This window comes from Python bivittatus, unplaced genomic scaffold (genome assembly GCF_059951505.1).
Source record: "Python bivittatus isolate LINGU-HERP-01145 unplaced genomic scaffold, Pbiv_v1 ctg000140_np1212, whole genome shotgun sequence".
Classification (NCBI taxonomy): Eukaryota; Metazoa; Chordata; class Lepidosauria; order Squamata; family Pythonidae; genus Python; species Python bivittatus.
Window position 1 is genome coordinate 786,462 of NW_028277043.1, and position 22,715 is coordinate 809,176.

The 22,715-nt window shown below is 40.5% G+C and overlaps 1 protein-coding gene across 9 annotated transcripts in view; it reads right to left on the bottom strand.

The window, feature by feature from the left end:
• AKAP13 (A-kinase anchoring protein 13) overlaps positions 1-22,715 on the bottom strand; it is a 234,008-nt gene that overhangs the window by 155,214 nt on the left and 56,079 nt on the right. For 8 of the 9 annotated variants that reach the window (XM_088136399.1, XM_088136396.1, XM_088136402.1 and 5 more), the window contains exon 2: positions 13,871-13,962. In XM_088136399.1, the coding sequence (XP_087992525.1) occupies positions 13,871-13,891 (21 nt within the window). In that variant the 5' untranslated portion in view covers positions 13,892-13,962. Of the gene's footprint in view, positions 1-13,870; positions 13,963-16,498; positions 16,593-22,715 lie in introns of those variants that run through there. The other variant, XM_088136400.1, reaches the window with a different exon arrangement.

The following is a 22,715-nucleotide window of genomic DNA, read 5'->3' on the forward strand; positions in this document are numbered from 1 at the left end:
TGACCAAGTCTACAAAATTTGCCTTTGAGTGTCAAGTAGATGCAATCAGGACCATGTGATTTATTACCATTTGGTCTTTCAAGATATTCTAAAATATCCTCTCTTGTTACCTCCATTTGCTGTAGTTCTTCTGATTCCTTCCTTGAAAAATCAATACAGGTTCCAAAACTGATTTTATATTTTCTGTAGTAAGGACAAAGGCAATGAATTCATCTAGTTTCTCTGCAACCTCCATACTGTCCCTGAGGATCCCTTCATTCCTTTGTCATTTAACTATCTGACTCCTTCCCTGCTGGTTTTCTGCTTTGAATACAGGTAGTCTTTGTTCAGTGACCACTCATTCAACGACCGTTTGAAGTTATGACAATGCTGAATGAAAGGACTTATGACCAATCCTTGCAGCTGCAGCTGTCACAATGTCCCCATAGGCACATGACCACAATTTGGGGGGCTTGGCAACTGGCTCACAATTACAACAGCCGCAGCATCCTACGGTCATGTGATCGCCATTTGCAACCTTCACTGCTGGCTTCCAACAAGCAAAGTCAATGGGAAAGCCAGCAGGAGGTCGCAAATGGCGATCACATGACCATGGGATGTGGCAACTAACAATGGCAACTGGAACAGCCACAACTGCTGTCGTAAGTCGGTGCAGTCACATGATGTTGCGCTTTATGACCACATCACTTAGTGACAGAGTTGCCAGTCCCAATTACCATCATTAAGCAAGGACTACCTGTATATATTAAAAGAAGTTCTTATTGTTTCCTTTGATTTTTTTTCCTGCACCATCCTCATTTTTTTTTTTTGGCATTCCTTTTATTGATTTACACTTTTTTTTACTGGATTCACTGCTCCTTTTCGTTCTTCTCACTAGGACAGGCTTTCCTATTTCTGAAGAAAGCCTTAATTTTTACAGCTTTGTGGACACTACTAGAAAGTCATGCTGGTCTCTTCTTGGATTTGGCTGAACCTTTCTTATATTGTGGAATTCTAACTGAGCATCAATTATTTTGAATTCGTTTTAAATAATTTCCGTAGATTATGAAGAGATTCAGCCCTCTTGACATTCTTATTGGAAGGTAATTAGTCCACAATAGGAATTTCTCAGCATACCTCCCTGAGACATGGAAGATATGGAAAAAGATGCTGTGGATCGAAAGATGGACTCAAAGATGCTTGATTATGAGAACGATATGGAGAAAGAAGCTGCAATGGATCAGAAGAGTGACTTTGAGAGTTTGGACCCACAGAAGGGAAACACCAAATCTCTGAAACCTTTTCTGAAAATAGACAGGGAGAGAATAATAAGAGATTACTATCTGGGACTTTATTTGGAGAAGAGATTGAAGATTGAGCTTTTCAAAAAGGCTCAAAGAATTCAAAGTGGATTTATCAGATTTAAATTTTCTTTCTAAAGTTTTGAAAGAAAACTTTCTAAATCTAAGTTTTGATCTTGAATTGTTAATACTGAATTTCATTTTTCTGACCAGGACTGTAAGATGATGATTTATACCTGTAAAAGTGATTTATTTGGTTTACTTTAAAATATACATGTTATTATTATTATTGGTCTTTCATATACTTAAGGGAAGAGATCTTTTATGTTTCATTTTTTAGAAAAAAATTAGAAGTTAAAATGCAAAATAGCTTAAGCTTTTTATTTAAGCTTAAAATGTACAGTTTATTATCACTGGCACTCTTAATGCCTTTGCTGATTGAATTGATTGTTGAATATTTTTTATAATTTGGTTATTGTTTAGGGATGAGAAAGGGGATGAAGAAGGCTTTTTTCTGTAATATTAGAGAAGGTGTAAAGTTACTGTTAATGCATATACTTACTTGGAGGGAGAGAGAAGTCATCTTTTATCTTCCTTCCTTCCTTCCTTCCTTCCTTCCTTCCTTCCTTCCTTCCTTCCTTCCTTCCTTCCTTCCTTCCTCCCTCCCTCCCTCCCTCCCTCCTTCCCCTTCCCCTTTTGTCTGTAGGTCTTTTAGTTTTGTATTAGCTTTTATATATATAAACTTTAATAAAAATATTATGAAAAAAATAACCCTCAGTATTTTTCATCAGTTCATCACATCCCTAGATATATTTTACATTTAGGATTAGATGTTGCCACCCATAATGATTTTATGGAGGAATCTGGTCTGCTCCTACATAAAGAGCAACACCTCTCCCAGTGCACTCTTCCCTCCTTGCTATAAAGGGCAGTGTCTCGTGGGTTCCTCTCCTTTCCACCACTTTAACTCTGATCTTGCTCACAAGAAGTACTCTCATTCCCCCATCTGGGTTAGAGACTTCTGCCACTGGCATATAAGTAACTATATATCATGTTCTTTTTCAAACGTTGTTGGCATGAGTCTTTTTCATACCCTGCCTTCTTTTCCTCTCCTGACTGAAACAACCAAGCCATTCACCCACTTCCCAGCATTGATCCTATTCTTTTAGTATTTACTAAAATATCTTCCAAACTAGGTGCTTTCCCCAAGGATCAGTTTAAAAGCTGCTTTGCCAACCTTCTTCTATATCTGTTCAAGTGATGCCAGCTCTTCTTGTAAAAGGTTCAGGTTATCCCAAATCATTCCTGGGTGCCTTTCTGGCACTACTGTCCCATTCACACACTGGGTCCCCTTGAATCTAGCTGGCCCAGTGTGTGGAACAGGTAGCATTTCTGGGAATGCTGTCTTGGTGTCAGCCTTACCAGGTAGACCAGACAGGAAACAGGACCAGATGAACTAATTCTACTTTATTATAAAGCTACATTAACAGAATCTTGCAAATCTGAAAGTACAGTCCTCCCGCCATCACCTTTACAGCCTGAGAACTTAGGGAAGGTCCCTTCTGAGCCTCTCTCTCCACCCACTATGCACCTGCAGGCTATGCTCTCTCTTATCTGACCGTTCTCTAGGCAGCATTTATTTATTTATTTATTTTATTTATTAAATTTGTATGCCGCCCATCTCCCCCCAACAGGTGACTCTGGGTGGCTCACAATTAAAATCAGAAACCCCACCAACAATTAACCCCCCCATAAATAATTAAAATAAATTAATCCATTAAAAATCAAATATAGACAACAAACCCTGTACATAAATACTAAAACATTCAGGATGATGGGGGGGCAAGGTCAATCACCCCACAAGCCACTTCCACTGGTGCGAGCCCCCATTTGGCCCCCAGGCTTTCTGGCACAGCCAGGATTTCACCTCTTTCCTGAAGGCATCTCTTTGCCCCATCTCCCAAGGCCTTTCCCACATACCATTATACTTGCCAATCCTAGACCTCAATCTGTTATTTGGCATTTAGCTTCCAGGACTGGCCATTTCCCAATGTCATTGAGACAATCATGAATGTATCTGTTTGTAAAAATTATAAAGTACCTGACTCCATCACAAATTCTGGGCGGTGTACAGAATAAAACAAAATGATACAATATAGAAAATGTCAAAACAAGCATCTGTAAAACTACAGAAGCCAGGCGGCCCCTCAAGAAGCCAGGGTCTATGCCATGAAGCACTTTATAGATGATAACCAGTGCCTTGAACTGCATCTGGAAATCTACTGGTAACCAGTGCAGCTCATAGAGGTGTTATGTGGGTAGATCATGGCATGCCTGTAACTGCCCATACTGCTGAATTCTGGACCAGCTGTAGCTTGTGAGAGATCTTCAAGGGCAGCCCCTTGTGCAGTGTATTCAGCAGTCCAAACACAAGGGGATCAAAGCATGTCTGAAGGGCTTCCTGGTGAAATTGTGTGAAGGCTTTCCTAGCCACATCTGCCACTTGTTCATAGAACAGGAGCTGTAAGTCCAAGAAGACCCACAAATTGTATATCGATTCCACAAGGGGAAGCACAGCTCTGTACAGAACATCTCCAAACCTGGATGGTTCAAATACCACAACCTCTCAGTCTTGTCAGGGTTGAGCTAAGCCTGTTCCTTCCCATCCAAACCTGCATAGCCCCCAGACAATGGGACAAGACCTTGACATCACCTAGTCAGCCTAGGGTTGAGATGCATGATACCTGATCTCAAACCAATAGATGACCTCATCCAATGATGACATTAAACAGGAGGAGAGAGTGTCACGGCCTGAGGCACCCCACATGTCAAGGATCTCTGGCTTGATCTCTCCCCATTGCCAACAATGACTGGATCCAACCACAGAGAAAGGAAGAGAACCACCAGAACACTGTAACGCCCCCCTCCTAATCCCCCCAGGCAGTCCAGAAGGATACCATGGTTCAACGATCCACTGCTGCCTCCACAACACTAACAGCTTATCTAGACCTGCTCAAAACTACTATTATTTCAGGAATAAATGCATCCTTCCAAAGTTGAGAGATGATAATCAGGGTCCTCCAAAAATTGTTTTGTTTTCAAAATGCAAGCCAAGCATTTTATTTAAATGTATTTAATGGATGAGTCTGCAGTGAAGGGAAACAAAGCCACATTCCTGGTCTATGATTTGAGCAGGCAAGCCAAATGGCAGATGTCGGACAAATTAAGTTAAGTATCGTACGTATGGAAATAGACTAGAACGTTACATACTTTTGGAAGCATCGAAGGGTGGTGAGACCGAGGAAAGAAGAACACAAAGGAACATACCACTCAGGTTTGCACATCAAACAGATTTAAGAACAGGTCTGTGCAAGAGAAGGTGGCACTGGAATACATGCCGAGAGAAGGGAGAGTATTATGGTTTACAGACAATTAAATGGAGACACACTGTTACACTCAAGACTCTAATTCTACGGGAGCAGAGAATACAGTACTATGCTCAAAATTCAGCTTCCAGTCCTTTTAGGGAAAACAAAGCAAGTTTCTAGATCATTTGATTGCAAAGATACCCTTGAAAGTTTAGGAGCAACACCTACAAAACAGTTACTTACAGTGGTTTGGACAGGGGATATGTTCTTGTCTTTCCCTAGCCTACAGGAATTTAGCCTACAATTCCTGTTTTAGCTGATTCTGTACAGTATATTTTTATATAGGTATGATCTGTATTCTTACAACATAATACCCTGAGAATACCTGCTAAAGGGCAAGGAGGGAGACCCAGGGGGTCTCCACATGTTGATGAGCTTCCTCTCCCACTTCCTTCCCATGTTGGCTGTTGTAGTACAATGACATCTGGAAGCCTATTGGTTCCCCATTCCTGCTGAAACTACCAAATCTGTCAAATAAATAAATAACCACTGGAACCTCCCCCCCCCCTTTTTTTAAAAAAAATAGTAAAAATGCACTACAGTTCCTATTTAAATCAATCGAAAGATGTCTCACCAGGTGGCAGCATTTGGCCAAATGTGGCTGGGCTCAGAAGCTTAGCAGGATCATGCCTGGTTAGAACATGGGTGAAAATCTCTTTGGAGTACAAGGGCTGTCGGCTAGACCAGGAAGTCATGAAAACTATACAAAAGAAAGCAAGGGTAAACTATTTCTGTATGGTTGCCAAGAAAACTACATAGGCATGTTTGTGAAGTACCCAGGAGTCAAACCACAGACTTTATGGTTTGCACGGATATATGTCTATGAGTATAATAAACCCTTAGTTTAACAGATATCAATTTATCAGACTTCGGATACAACCAACACATTTTCATTTGAACTTCATCTCCCTCTAACAATCTACAGCCCATTAAATTGAAGACCTGTCCCTTAAAACCAGATTTTACTTCAAATGCCACCATTGATGCCAGTGATGTAAATGGGCACATCCCATAAGTCACATTTCCCCACCCCCCATAGTCTAATAAGTCAAAGTTTCATAGCTTGTCACACACACTGATTATAGATAAGTTTTATTCATCATGAAGCACTGGTCAAGATGACAGGGATGAATCTATGATGACTATGATGAGTCAGTTCCCAGCTGGTGGACAAATTTTGCATTTGGAAAACTCCATGTCTGATACATGTCCTGGGCAAAAAAAATCCTTTGTTCCTAACTAAGGTATTCAAGCAAACAGCAGTGATGGGGGCCAAGGGGAAGGGGAAGAGACACTATAGACGGGTGGTAGGAAAAAGAGGAGGAGGGTGCCAGCTCGAGTGTAAACAAAAGAGCAATTGTACTGCGTCCCTGATGTTAAATAAGGATGTTTTCAAAGGGAGAAAGGAACATCATGAGGCCCTGGGCAGAGCATGGAAGCAATTTGATTCCCCATTCAGAAACAAAATTGATTGAAAAGGAACTTCCTTCTCTTCACTGGTGGTCTTCAATGTGGGTTCCTAGTGGACAAGTTTTTCAGTGTGATGGATCACCATTTTAATCTTTTACTGCTGGGAAACAGCATGCTCGTTCTAGGCTAGGATCCAAGATAATGAGGGTCACAAGAAGCAACAGGTTGGTGCCATTGGCCACACTCCTCAACCCCAAGAAACGGCAGCTTGAGGCAGCCACCACCTTCTGCCCAACAGTAGAACTGGCCTTGGGGAATACCAGTGAACAATGGCTGAGAGATTAGACTATTCAATTGGGAAGACTGCTTTTAAATCCTGTGTCAGGAAATGACCTCAGGATGTCTATGTCTTGGGGGAAAAGATGTTGTCTGCAATTGTGGAAGGAGAGCATATGAGAGCCATTTCCGAGCTGGTTAGATCCGCCACATGCCAGAGGACACAATCCAGACCCTTCTTCCCTCATCTCTTCCACTCACAAAATAGACCCCGTTGTAAAAAAAAAAAAGGAGGAAAATCTTCAAAACTCTTTTTTTTTCCATTTTAAAAGCAACTTGTACTTCCCTATTTCAAAGGTATATACTGCATTTTCAAAAATCTGGTTTATGCGTGGATTTTCAATTTAGAAAATCCAATTTTTACTTATTTTGGTAAGATTTCCAAAGTGTTTTTAATAGAAGAATGAGATAAAGATGTTTTAAATAAATAAACAAACAAACAAACGAATAAGATGATGCCTCTGACAAGTCATAAGGCAGCAGGTGAATTTATCAAGGGCAGTAAAACTACCTAAAGCAGCAGAACTACAACAAACTTGATGTGGGCTTCTGTCAAGATTACTCAGAGCAACCATTCATTTCAGAGCATCCACACACACACACACCCCGCAACACACACATACCTATCTGCAATAAAATGATAGTATCAGCTTAACCTGTAGTCTTATAGGATTGTAGCAAGGTAGACTTTCTCAACTGGCATACAAGATATGAATTAAGATGAAACCTCTCAGAATTCTGAGCCACCAGATCCAAACATTGCAATGAAATTATAGGAGTTTCAGCCCTAGTGAAACTGAAGACATCAGGAGGAGGACATCTGAAGTACTACTAAGTTAATGCATCTAATTCAGAAAGGCATTTGGGGACAAGGAAGAGCGTGCTACCTCAAATGGTGGTGCAGCAGATTAATTATAATTGTATTAATTGAATTTTGTTTCTAATCTTACTATATTAATTCTATAAGCTTCTCAGAGACTCTGAACATTATCCCTCTAAGAAATAAAGCACCTAGTGACACTTGTACTCTGAGTTACACTGAGCCTGGCCAAGAGAATGAGGCTTTCACTTAATAAGGCACAATTAAATATGTTTTTAAAAAAAGTTATGTTGCACATCTCTCTCTTTCTTAAAAGATATCAAATGGTCCTTCTGGCACTCCCTGGAGTTCAGTGAACACCCCCCCCCCCCAGATTTGTCAAACGCACAGATGCTTTAAAATTCAAACAGCATAACCATACGTGGCACTCTCCTATCTCAATGATGGTGATTGATTATAATTGTACTGATTGATTTTTCTTTTTAATTTTATTATATTCATCATCTAAGTTGCTAAGAGCAGCAACACGTAAATTGTAGCAATAAATAAACAAACAAGGTTGTAGCAATAGATAAATAAATACCTAAATTGTGTCATCATTCAGAAGTTGGACTCATACAAAAAAGAGAAAACGACCTATGAACTGACCTCAACTCCTATTAACTCACTGATCCATCCATACAGTTTTCTTGGCAACAGAGCAAAAGTAGTTGTCCCTGCTTTCTTCTTTCAGAATGGGTTTCTCAATCAAACTTACTACATCTCTGGGATTTCCTGATAATCTCCCTTCCAAGTACTGACCAGGCCCAACCATGCTTAGCCTTTTTAGGAATTCTTCATTTTTACTTCTCCCAAGAAACTAATACTAGACTAACATCCAAGAAATTAAGTTAGGTGTTAGGAGAGATGTGAAGACCCAGAAAAAAAATAGGGGGATAAAAACCATGGGGCTTTATGATTCTTCGTTGTTGTTGTTTTGTCTCCCCCTCTTTTTATTACACGCCTATTGTGGCCTTTCACATTTGTAGCAAGTTTTATCTTTCCACATTTTATGCAATACATTTCTGGAACAATCATTTCTCTGGCTTTGATCATCAAAAGACCAAAAATCACCCAGACCATGCCAACTGCATCAGAAGTGGTAAAAGCGTCCTCTTTTCCAATGAAAAGATCATTCCTCCACAGCGCAGCATGGCCAGGAACCTATGATAATGTATAAAACAAATTCACAAGAATCCAAGTACACTCACATTAAAGGATCACATACTCAGATATTTGTACGTAGATGTTGCTTGCCAAAAAACAAAAACAAACCAAAAAGCAAAAAACTTGACATTAATATTAGAAAAGAAGGGTGCATCAAGACTGAATTAATCACCTCCCCCAACTGCCTACAGTGAGTAGAGGAACAATGGGAAGACCATCAACCAGCAGCCATAAATAGCAACACATGACAAGTGAGTGGAAATATTGTGAAGGTTTAATTTTGCTGGATAACTGGCAAGCTTTGCATGGTTAGCAGACGGGGCTGTGTTGTCAAAATCCCTGCCACTCAATCATGCCGCAGACCAAGATATTAGGGAAAAGGGATTATTTAAAAAACGCACGTCTCATCAGGATTCGAGGTCTCAAAAACAAGTCATGCCATCAGCAAAACACAGAGAAGGAAGAAAATAAACACAGACATCTTGGAAAGCGGACAAGCCTTTCAGAGCTGAAAAGCAGAAGCTAATTTAAATGAAAACTCTTCCTGAGTCAGCCTTGTCCACTTTTGATTGCAAAGGACACCCACAGAGCACCATCGTTCTTTTTCCAGCTGTATCCTGTCCCGGCCAAAGAAAGTTGCATCCTGCCATTCAGAAGTTCGGCCAGCAGCTGAAGCAGTGACTGTGGGGCCTGGGGGGTGGGGGTGGGGGACAAGTGTATTTAGACACAGAGAGAGAGATCTCAGTCCCACATCTTCCTTTGTTTCTGCTACAGATCTTATCAATCTAAGACTTAATCTAAGTGTCTCCAAAAATATAACTTGAAGCGATCTCTGAAGAAGCACTCCCTTCCTCTCAAGAGGAGAATGCTTCTACGATATATCTCTTCTAAGAAACATGGGTACCATCTCCAAAACCAACAAGAGAATTGGATTTTTACATCCATGCAACTATACGCAGGTTTAAGGTATTTCTATTTTAGTGTAACTAATTTTGTTTGTTAAGATGAGTCTAGCTGGTCAACACAGCTTTAATTTCTTCAGCCATCTCCCAGTTGGCTGCCCTCCCCAATACAGAAATCTCTTCCCCTCCCCAATTGAAGAAAGCCAACTGAATCCTAGGACTAGACTTATATAAGAGAGATGTTAGAATAACTGGGCAGGGACAGGCTGGGGATTATAAATTTTCTAAATAAATGTATTGGAAATAAAGTAAGCAAGGGAAGAGATGGGGAAAAGCAGTCCCCTCTAGAATTATTGGTAACATGTTTAAAGATGTTATTCCCCTGTGAAACATTCCTCCTGCAACTGCAATCAGTAATCCTTCCTCTCACTTCTTTTTCTACTGTTCTCTTAGCAGCAGGCTCAGCTGTGGCAGGATCTAAACAAGACTGGATGAGTTCAAAAAAAGCTAAGCATGGTTGGTCCTGGTAAGTATTTGGATTGGAGACTAAATCCTGGTGCTATAAACTAGATTAGGATGATAAATACAAATAGCTTGGAAGAAGCTAATGACAAATCACTTCCATACTTTACCAACAAGCCACATCAATGTGCCCATAAAGTCACCAGAAGTTAAAGTCAACTCAAAGGAGATGGATTTATTTTATTTTTTTTAATTTAAAAACAATTTATATGTCAGCCCAACTCACAGTGACTCCGGGTGGGAATAAAAATCCCAAATACAAAACCCACTATACCCCCCACCCCCCTGGCAACAACAACACATTTATACTAGCCATTTGATGGATCCTTTTATCTTGGAGGTAGAAACAACAGCAGCCAGAGTACACCATATCAAGAGTTGTCTTCTTTGCCATTTCCTAAGACTGAATAATCTGGGCATTACCATGCCTTCTTTCCTTCTGTTTCCATATCTTCCAAAATCAGTCTTTCCTAAAAATTCCTGCTGGTGACCAAAAGTTTAGAAGATACTCATCTTCTTCTCCCATCTCCCTCCATTTCAAATCGAAGAGCAATATTATTGAAGTGAACAAGTGTGTAAAAAGGATTACTGCCTGGACTGCAATAATAATAATGGAATTTGGCTTTCATCACCAGCCTCTTTCCCCTTCTTTAGAACATACCATACAATTCTCACTATTTTGCAAGAATGATTCATGAACATCATTGTATGCAGAAGGTGTACAACTGCCCTGAGTCACTGAGTCAAGAAGGAATTCAAAGGTAAAGTTCATCCAAATGGATGACTGTAGGAAAAAAAAAAGTGTGGCATTTTTCAAACTAATCAACCTGTTTAATCTACTTTTAAATTCAGAAAGAAGCAACTCTACTCTAACTCTACAGGACTGGTTCATGAGTCCCAATCCAACAATATTCAGGATAAGTTGAAGCAAAATCTGAAAGTAGGAAAAGCAAGTCCCCAGTTGTTCCAATTAGGGAGCACAACTGACCCAGAAACTTTCTATTTTGAACAAGCATTGGCAAGGAAAGAGCCAGTTTACCATAGTGTAAGAACCAGCCTAGAAACTGGGAGACAGAGTTCTAGTCCCACTTTAGGCATGAAGCCAGCTGGGTGACTTGGGCCAGTCCCCCTCTCTCAGCCCTAGGAAGCAGGCAAGGGGAAACCACTTCCAAAAAACTTGCCAAGAAAACTGCAGAGGTTTATCCAGGCAGTCACCAGGAGTCAACACTGACTCCTAAGCTCACAAACACACATACAAAAAAACTCAAGGAACACTAGCTAATCTCTGGCTTCAAGCAGGTTTTCTTGCATGTCTCAATTCTTTCTGACTGGTGTAATGCAAAGGCATTAAAGGCATAAACCTAGAACTTAAACCTTTTGCCCCTGGCCATGCAAACAGGGGACTGAATCATCTTTTAAGCTGTCAATTACCAGAATCCTTGCAGAATCTTATAAAGAGAGTTTGGTCAACTGTTGGATTCCTTAAAGCAGACTTCCCCCAATCTAGTGCTTTCTAGATAGGTTACACTGCAACCCTCATAATTCCTAGGAAGTGGTGACGTTGCCATAAGATAAAGTACTGGTGTCTGCTCTGACTCAACCATGATTTTAATACTCCACACATTTTTAATGGAGATTTATTTTAAGCATGTATGTTCTGCAGTTCTGGCATAATCATAACTGAGTCTGATGATCTAAGACCTTTCAACAACAAGGGCCAAAAGAAAGGACGATTACAATTTCCTGCCTCCTTGTAGTTCCTAGGTGAAAATTGAGAACAGACCTGGAAAACAATCCAAGAGACCTGTTTAAAACATTAGTTTTTTAAGGAAAAAAAGAAGAATGCAAAAGTTCTGTCCAATGGCACAATTTTGCAATGAGGTTCATTAAGTGGGAACTAGGAAAAATGCCACACACTCTTCACTTAACAAGGAGCCGCTGTGCACAAAGGAGCTGTTTCTCAATGAGGCATACTTATGAAGTGGGTGGTGAGCCCAGATTCTATAAAGATCTGGAGAGGTCTCTCACACACATTTCAGGGCACCTGGGACTGCAGGTTCATCTTCTGCAGAACCCACTGACATATGAGAAGATGCTGCTTGATACAGAGGGAGATCTAGCATGGGGCTACTCAATTGGGGCAGGAGGCCAAGGACCCTAAATCAACTAGCTGATTACCCTTTCTGTTTCCTAACTAGAAATTAGACTAAATCAAATCAAAATACAGAATGTGCATCTCTCTATTACTTGCAGACCTCAAGATTTTGCCATCTTATAAGACAAGCTGGGTATACTTTCCCTTTAAAAACCAGTATTCTAGATCAAATTGTAAGCTAAATTATTTGAATCTCATTTAAACAGGGTTCATACATCCCATTAAGCCATAATGGGGTTTGCCTGGTTTGAACTGAGCACATTTCATGAACCCAGCCACTGAGGATGGTAGACTCTCATTTATAATTCAGCATTATGAGGGAGTCCAGCCAATAGTAGTTTCCTCAACAAACAAAGCATGGCTTGGAATGGTTTGTGAACCCAGCCTTTACTCTGAACTGGCTTTTATCTCTACTCATAATTAAAAAGGACAGCATCAGAAAACAATGACTAATTAAAATATAAAGGGCAAAACAACACCAAAACACCCACTCCATCAACACAGATTTACCAGATCTGCCAAACTAGTCCTAAGACTTGAGGCACTGCTTACTATATTCATCTCTCCTAGACTAAAAGTTCTGGTATTTTAAAGTAAGGACATTTTGTTTCATTTGAATCCCTCTCTCTCTCTCTCTCTCTCTCTCTCTCTCTCTCTCTCTCTCTCACACACACACACACACACACACACACACACACACACACACACGATTCTCTACAGCAAGATATTGTGGCAGGGAATGCTCCTGTTCCAGCCAACCATATCCTCTTCAAAGACATTCCATTCCTGCTGAACATTCAGCCAGCATTGTGTACTCACTGAGTATCTGTAGTCTTCATCAAGCTAGTTTTTGGAGGAGAAATTTGGAGGAATGATACTATGAGCTCCTCCAAGTATGATGGTGTCTACCTTCTCGGCTTGGATAGTTTTGTCCTGTTGGTGGACCAGCGCTCAAGAAAACTGGCCTTGTTTTTAGAATAGATCTGTGCCTGCTTCAAAAATGATTGAGGAGAAGTGCTTCAGATCTTGTGCAAGCACAGCATCTCCCTGGTAGCCTGTCTTTTTTCAGGTTTCTGCATGAGCCCCCAAAAAGGATACCATTGCAGAAATGATGGCATCTTTTCTCAGCATATAAGACAGAAGCTTGAGAAAAGTTGGGCTGCTTTAATGAAGAACAGAGATGCTGTGTTTGCAAGAGGTCCAAAATGTTACTTCCTAATAATTTTTGAAGCACGCACTGCCCAATATTTTCCTTTAGTATGTACTTCTTTCAGGTTGCCTGCTGTAAGCTTTCTCTCCCACTTGGTACCCAAGAAACAGAGAAGAGGAAGTGATGAGTGACATTATCAGAAAAAGCCATGGTGCCAGCAGGTGAAAATACCATCAATCAGAGTATGTTCACTAGGTGCTGATGGTGGGAGAAGATTCAAGTTGGCCTCTATTAAAGAATAAACGCAGAATTACTTAGCCCTGTTTAGGGGCCTCTTTGAAATCCCTTTGTACTCTTTTTATTTCAAGTAGTAACAGGTATAAATTATGCAGCCATGTTAAACTTGTTGGATGAAAAAGACTGGATTCACACACTGCAATAAGCCATGGTTTTTGCTGCAATTTAGTGAATAAACCATGCCCATCGTTGTAAGCCATGGGTTGGGTTCATATACTATGCTAAAACAGTGGTTTGCAAGCCACAACTGCCTGGCTTCGTACAACATGCTAAGCAAATTTTAAAATGCTTATTAAGTCTAAGAATTATAATGAATTCCATTTTTCTCTCTCTGTTCATCACTCTCACACACCACTTAACTTACTGTGTCTGCATGAAGCAGCATGCAGGCTTCAGCAACTTCTGCCAAATCCCAAGAATCGGGCACTGAGAGTCACCGCAAGTTAAGGACGAGTTCTAGGGGAAGAATTAAAAAAAGAAAAAAGATTTTATAACAATCTGGAAGGAAAATGTGCACAAGAAAGTAGACTTTATTGTTATGAAGCAGTGAAATCTCTGACTGGGCTGCACCAATTCAGAACACAGGTAAGACTTCACACAAAAGGGTGAGTCTCTTCCCAACAAGCTAATTATCTGCATGAATGGGATGTTTTTATGAGGGAGACATTCTTCAGCCCCCCCCCCCCCCCAGGTAGGAAGTGGTAGAATCCAGACAACAATTTAAGCAATATAGGGAGAAGAACTAAGTGGCCATCAAGAGCAGAAGTTTAGCCAATTTGATATTCAATGACAGTTTCATTACAGAAGGAAGAAACTAGAGTTTGTCTCATTTGCATCTCAGCCTTCCTTCCCTCAAGATGATCAGGCTACCATATAGAGAGAAAACCCTACTTTATCCATACAACAATGCTGGGAGGTAAGTTTGATCAAAGAATGGTCCCAAACAAAATTGTGAATCTCATGTCTGATGGGAAATCTGAGCCCAGGCCTTCCAACCATTCCCAATCCAAATTCATCACATCAGCTTTCCACAAGCTGATGCCTTGACAACAATATAGATTTACTTATAATACAGATGAGTGTGTCATGAACTGAGTCTTAGGACATCCTGTACGTTAGATAGAGAATGCTTGACTCCGTAACAAGTATGGTCTACATATTCTGGAAGCCATAATATCTACACATCTGGTGAAAAACACCAGGATTCAGATAAGTTTAGAAGCCAGGCATGGGTTTCTATTTCTGGAATGCCCAATCAGAGTTAGCAATAAACCCTACCATTGCTAACCCTAACCTATTGTTAACTAAGATGGTAGGATACTTGAGAAGAACAAGGTATTCCATACTGAGACAAAAAGACTCTTCAGTGCTGCAGTCCAGTCCATAAATTATGCCTTCACATTAGAACTACACCAGCCCCAAGAACTTCACCTCCATTATGTAATTTGTGTAAGATGCAGCCAAAATCCCACACATTAGCACTCACAATCTCTAACAAACAAACATGTCCCAAGGGGGATTTATTAGGGAAAGCTTATAAGCTATTAGCAATCTGGCAGAGCTAGAAGCAGCAGCTATTCCCACCTCTCGCAAATTCAGGTGACAACCAGCATCTGCACATATCCAGTGTCTGAATTCCTCAGAAACTGGCATGTCCACGCAACTGCGATTTTGCACCAATAGAACCGGAATTGTGTGTCCTGTTCTTAATTACGTAAACTGCTGGGCCAACTGACTGTGGATTGATTATTTATCCTAGCTGGAGAGAGGTGAGGACAAAGAACAACTATATATGGAACTGAAGCCCAGGAAATATTACTCAACATTTATTATTGTTATTTTGTATTCAACAGTTGCTTATTATTAAGAGTTTTAGTAATACTGTTTGGTTTGATATGCACTTATATCTAAGCACAGCACAAAGAAAGTAACACATTTACAATATACCCAACATCAAAAATAAAACAGTAATCAATTTAAAACATTACCCAACTTTACCATAAGTTGGATGCCACTGGAACAAAAATTCTGGGCAAAAAGGTGGGGTTTTGTTTGTTTGTTCTTCCTGTTTTATGACTCTCAACTAGAATCCCTTCTAAAAATGGCCAAACAGAATGCCTCTGCCAGCGATCCTCAGAAGAAACCGCAAAAAGGAGAATTTTAAAGGTCACAGATAGCTCTTGAGTTTTCAGTTGCCCATATGTGGTCTACGTGCAATTTTATGGGAGGAAATTTTAAGAAAGGTGCAGCCAATATCCAACATCACCTCTAGTGCTTTAGTGCTCCTATTGAACTCAAGCCTACCCCACCCAATGCATGCAATGATAATTCAGTCCTTCAGGAGAAGACAAACGTTCCAGATTATAACGGACATTTTCCCAGCATTTATTTTATTCCAAGGGACAGAAATTTCCCCAGTCAATTTCAGGTAGACCTATAGTTAAGAATGGAGCCTATGGTAGCAAAATTTGAGTTAAATACACAGTGATTCAAGTTAAACACACAATGGTTTGAGTTCATTACACAATACTACTTATGCAGTATTATATAATAATATTGTTCCGGCTTACATACAAATTCGACTTAAGGACAGACCTTGGGAACGGAACCATTCCTAAACTGGGGGCTACCTGTACTTTCCAGGGATGTTTGGACTACAACTCCCAGGATTCTATCGACCATGCTGGTGGGGATTTCTGGGAGCTGCCCCAACATATCTGGGAAGACATCAGGTTGGAGAAGGCTGAAATTTTGGCCCCTTTCAATATACACACTTTACAAAGACTTGAGTATTGCTTCCATTCTCCATAACATTTAAAACATCAGTAACGTCTGCAGGTAAAAAGCAAACATTTATGTTTCTTGCCTCAAAAAAAGAAGGGGGGAACACCCAACTGGAATGTGAAGTTCCCAGATTGTACTTTTTAAAAATTACAGTTAAGAAGAAGAGATTTATGAGCACTCCTTTGGGAGAAGGGGGTTATTTACTTACACAACTGTAAGATAAATCAGCCAAGGCTCTTCCTTCATGATAGTCCACAAACAGGTAGATGGAAAGCTTGAAAACTCAAGCAGAGAAGTCAAATCTAGTGCGGAAGGAGAGACACTAGATTTCTATACAGACACACAAAGAAATGTGCATGTATACACACACATACAGTACATGGGGCGGGGGCATGCGTACACACACACATGGTTTCCTTTTACAGGCTTTTTCTCTGCTACCTAAGTAACAGATCTCTTGGGAAGTTCAGATGGAGAGTAAGCTGCAGAAGCAGATTAAATCCTAAGCAACAAGGATCCTGTTTTCCATGTTAATGTCCTGCCCAATTAGAAGAAATGATAAAAAGCACACAAACAGAGACAAAGAGGAAGAAGGGTAAAAAAAAAGTTTGCAACAGCTAGAAGAGGAGCTTAAAAAACAAACATTTCACTTAACAGGATTTTTTTTCACGGCCCAACAAAGCAAAACTCTCTGCATCTAGCAGAAAGGTTGAAGGGGAGGGGGAGGGGGGAAAGAAAGAGAAAACTACGCTAGGGTAAACCAAACTAAAAATTAAGCTAAACTAAAAGGTTTCACCAGAGTCTATTTCTGGATAGGAACCTTTAGAAGAAGTGAAATCTCATTTATTCTGAGTTTAAGGTGAATTGCATACCACTTCCCCTTTTACTGCTGGCTAATTTTGAATCAACACAACATCAAAGGAAGGAGGATTGAAAGGCTGTTAGATAAATTAGCTTTTTAGTACCACTGGGATGAGGGAGACCCAGTGTAATCTAATGTCTGGAAAATACTATACAAAGGGCAGAGTATAAAATGCAGGGATACCCAGGAAGTCAGTCAAGAAATACAGAAGACTCAATTCTCAAATGTTGGACAATCTTTTTGACAAGGATCAAAGAAGGAAGAACACAACCAGAATAGCAGAAATGAAAAACTGAGAGTTTCCAAAGGACAGAGGACTAGAAACGGCATGATCCCCAAAAGCTATTGAGGAGGGACAGAATGACTTCGTTTGGAAAGGATCCTGACACCCAGGAGAAGCATCTCAATGTGGCCTACGTATCTTCCCCACCCACCCAGGTCCCCAAGTGAGCACTGACATCAGACCTGGGAAACAGGTAACTCCCAGGCAGGTGTCCGCAGAAGGGCAACTCTTTTTCTGGACTGCAGCCTATAGATGCTGATCCACAGAACAGGTCAGAATAGATGGGTAAGGTCCTTGCAAGGCCTAGTTTCATATTGGAGGCTGATCATCCCAGGCGACTCTCCCAGTTACCCTTATCCCTTCAGAACCAGGACCTGATGCCATGAACATTTTACTAGTTCCCATCTAGCCATAAGACAGAATTGTAAAGCACCCTGGTTTACCCTAAATGTGTTCTTTAATTCTCCCACTTGGCTTTATCAACTAACTTCCACAGCATTTCTTCCCTTGCTTTTCCACAGCATGAAAAGCAGCCCCTTTTGGGTTTCTCACAAGAACCCAGAAGCTACGGAGTTCTAGCTCTGGTGTGTTCCAAACAAGAACAAGCCACATTTCCAGGCTCAGGTGTGATGGAAAACTCGCCAAGGCAGCAATGGTTTGTTTAGCCAGCTAGCAGAAGGACAGAGTGGAACAAGTATCCAGCTAAGAGCAATTGTGGCTTATTGTGAATTGTGACCAAAACAATTCTAATTATATTTTAGAACATATAGACAGAGGAAAGTTAGAGACAGCTGGACAAAAGAGTCTGTCTGTTAGTCTCTCCTGAACAGTTGGGGGTCCAATCTTTATTAGGACCACCCTGGGAAGGAGATATTTAATCCTTTCTTTCCCATATTTCATCCATCATTCTATTCCTGCAAGCAGCCAGAGAGCTTAGAAGAGAGTCTCCAATGGTCCCAACGGATACTTGTTTACTTAAGGCAAACAGAAGCTCTAAGTGAGGACTTAATGGTAAAACCACAGCTGAAGAGCAAAGAAGATCCTTTTTACCCAGCATGAAAAAACTTAGAACTAAACCTTTAATGCAATATGTAACTGGGCTCTCACTAAGCTAATAGGCCCCTTAGGATGTATAAGGAGGCAGCTCATTCACCACCCATAGATTTAACACCCTAAAGAGACACCCAGTGAGATTTGATATGCCTAATGTTCCTCCCTCAACACAAATAGAGATTGTGTCAGTGCAAAAGCCAAATTCACATATTATCATACTCTGTTATGTGCAATTTTCATAACATCCAGCACATACTGAAGGTACAGTGGTGCACTGTGAAAGGAGACCTCTACTGCTCCATCTTCTAAAATAACCTCTCAAATCTGTGAACCAATCCAAACAAAAATTCAACAATACATATATTGTTGCATCAATACAGATTGTGTAGCAAACTAGTGTCTTGAGCAATCTGCTACAGAGATTGCCCTGAGTTGTACTTTCATTTGCAAATTGGGCGGGGGGGGAATCACATGCCGAGAATCCATGCTGGAATCCACTGTCTTTCTCTCAAAAGCAGACTTCTTCCACCCAAAGGCAGCCAAGCATTTCTCATGAAGGTCTCAGGTCCTTCCATGCTGCTATATTGAGGAGGGATAAATCACTCAAGGAAAGAGAGAACATAAGGAACATGTCCTTGGTTCTGCCCCTCTTGGTAAAACACACTGTATTCCTTCAAAACATCAAGTCCCAGTTTCTCTCATCATCGGCCATGCTTCCTAGGGATCCTGTGAGATGTCATTCAGAAGCATCTGACATGTCACAGATGGCTTTCATCTGCATTTTCAGAGGTTTATCTTCTGACTAGGTCATCCAATTGTCCTGAGGACCTCTCCCCCCTTGCAAATGTCCTTTTTTTCTACCCAGTCCCCATGATGTTGCATTCAACAATCACCAAGTTCAAGTCATCCTTAGTACGAAGGTAGTCTTTTCCCCATTATTCTGGTGACTGACAGTGAGTAGAAATAGAAGCTGGAGAGAGATCAACAGTGGGTGCAGCTATCTCTAGTTCTTGGCCAAATCAGATGGGCATGAGCACTTTAACTGAACAGGGCAGAAAGGCCCTAAACTCTGACTCCAGCTATAATAAAGACACACCTACATCCGGCTTATTGAAAATGAAATTGAAAAGGTTAAGAAAGTTTGCAGACAAGCATGATGGAAGCGTAACTCTAACTGGTTGGATAAAGTCCAACACCATTTGTTTCCTGAGACCTCCCCCTTAAAAAAATGAAAGCATAAATGCATGTCTCAAGCTATTTACTAGAATAGTTGTATCCTACAAATATTAACAGCCATTTCCAATAAGCGTTCATGGACTCCAATCTACAACCCTAAGCTCTAATGCATGCATGCATAAAGTGCCATAACTCTTCTTCCTTCTACAAATGTCTTACACAGCTAGCCTCTGAAAATGCTAGAAAACCAGAGCGAGGAGACCTTAGATTTCAGCAACTGGAATTTAAAAGTTCAATGTACTTCCTATATATTAGCACAATCAACCTTCACAGCCCAGTAGAGGAGATCTGAGGATTGTACCCTTGTCTTTGAGACCTTGACCTGAGACCACCATAGGGAGTGGTTTAAACCATTTAAAAAGCTAGCAGACCTTCAGATATTTTTTTTTCCCCTTAACGCAGGGAAGAGATTAACCGATCTACAGACTTCAAGATTTGACTGTTTGTTTATGGAGAAGTCCTCTGGATTTGCTAGTTTTATTGTGCTTTTACTTATGTTGGTATCCACATTTTCCAACCCTGAAGCTTTTCTTGTTTATTATTGCACCTGGCTGGGGGAATAGCTGATTAAGTCTGTTGTGGGCATTCAAGATATAATCATATGTTTTTTTTTTAATTCTGAAGACTCAAATCACTTGTCGTTAATGTGTTTTCAAAAGAAGAGGGAGGACTTGTTTTAAATAGAAACCTCTGAGAAACAGCTGACATATTGTGCTTTACAAGTTGCTAATTTGTCTGTTATGTTTATCTGCTTTCCAAATAATTATCTTGTAACTGTCCCCAGTCCACTATGTCAAAATCTTGGGTGACTTAAAAGTGTCACCATGCCAGTCTTCTAAATACAGATTATCTACTCATTGTTTTCAGCACGGATTCTATGGTAACAGTACAACAGCTGATTAGGAAAGTACACGACTGTTTGTTTAGTGATTTTATAAAACTCCAGCTCTCACTCCAGGTCACAAAAACAGGCATTCTTCATCTTGAAACACTTTAGCATGCAACAGATTAAAAACAAGAAACAAGAAAAGACTGCGAAAGAGGAAGAACTTCATTTTATTGTCTCCTAAGATTTGCAACATTTCAATTCCGTTTGCAAATGTTTTGGAAACAGAATGTCTCTGCTACTATTATTTTTTTTTAAAAAAAACCTTCTGGAATGTAAAACATCACACCGCAATGCCTACATTCCACCAGAAACAAAAGGGGCAAAGTCCTGGAATAAAATCCCCTCCAACCCCTCTTACTTAAGTGGAGAACCTGGGGAATTCAAGTTCCAGTTTGTTTATTTCTTATTTTTACCCTACAAATAGCCAAGGGCGGGGCGGGGGGAGGAAACGTAGCAAAAGACAGACAGGAACTGAAGTATTTAAAACAAAAGTCAATACAGTTCCAAATTCCAAAGAGGGCACCAGAACAATATAAGACAATACAATACATAGATCTCTGCTGAGCTCATACAGAATTACTAAGGGTCTTGGAAGCAGGAAAAAAATTATTTTTGCTCCATTGTGGCTGTGCTTCATTCTGCAAACCAATCTTCTCATGTTTTCAACAGCATGTAAGTAATACTAGAACCTGTTTCACATGCTAAAGGTTGCCAGTTCGGTAGGGCAACGAAAGACCCCTTCTGGCAGCTTGTCAGCACAGACCAGCTTCTTGGGACCTGGTGCGCTCATTAGATGGGCCCCAATGAGAGTTGGGGTACCATACATTCAGAAGGACATGCCGGATCTGGGATGGTGATGGGTTTAGCTCCACATTATCACAAGCAATAGCTTCTTGGTTATTTTCAAAACAGAGCATGCAGCCAGAAAGATCACCTGTGCTTCCAGACACCCCTATTAGTACCTATCTTGAGCTGACTTTAAAAAAGCGATTTTAATTTTAAAATATGAAATTGAACTTTGGCAACCTGCAAAGCAAACCACCAGCCTCTAGAGTCAAATTCATCTGCAGCAAGTAAAGGCGATGGAGTTTTGTGACTGGCCATGCCCACAAAGAGCCAGTTTGGTGTAGTGGTGAAGGCCGCAGGCCAGAAACTGGGAGATCCTAAGTTCTAGTCCTGCCTTAGGCATGAAGCCAGCTGGGTGACTCCAGGCCAGTCCCGTTCTCTCAGCCCTAGGAAGCAGGCAATGGCAAGCCACTTCTGAAAAACTTTGCCCAGCAAGCTGCAGGGACTTGTCCAGGCAGTTGCCAGGAGTCAAAACTAACTCAAAGGCACCAACAAACCAAAAAAAAAAAAGCCAAAGGCAAGCCACATGACCAAGCCTCCAAAGACTATCATTCTGTGAGCCTCCTACATCGTCAGTATTGCAAATTTGTCTTTAAATTCAAAATATCGACCACCCCTGTTATAATATCACTACCATACTTTAAAAAAAAATCAAGGGTTTCATCAAACAAATGGAATATTAGCCCAAGAATTGGAAGAGAGAAATAAATGCTATATGATGTTCTGGAGTAGGAGGGAGCAGAACCTCAAGCATGATGGCAGTCACTTTTCATTTTAATAGAACCCCATAACCAGCTACAAAAAATGTGGTTCAGAAGATGAGTTCATGCAAAGAATTAAGGGATGGGATTTTGTCATCTCTAATAGAACTAATGTTCAGCAAGTCTTTTCCATAACCATCCACTCTTACTTTCCACTAAGAGTTCTTTTTCAGCAGCATCACTGAAAAATGAGATGGGCTTTTTATCTGCTGCTTATATGAGACAATTGGGGGAAAGAAATCCTTGGCGATGCAAAGAAAATTACCTAAAGATCCTTGGTATGGAACTGAACTCCCAGAATCTCTTGGTGAAGTGATGTTTGCTTGCAAAATAAGGGAATTCCAAGGAGATAAGCTGTAGCAATAGGTCAGAAATGGTCAAGTGATGGTCTCTGCCCATTACAAAAGAGATTCCTTCTCACTTTGCCCTCAACTGCACAGAAGCAAAATATGGCAACATACAAATGTTGAAAAACATAAAAGCCGAGTCAAATTC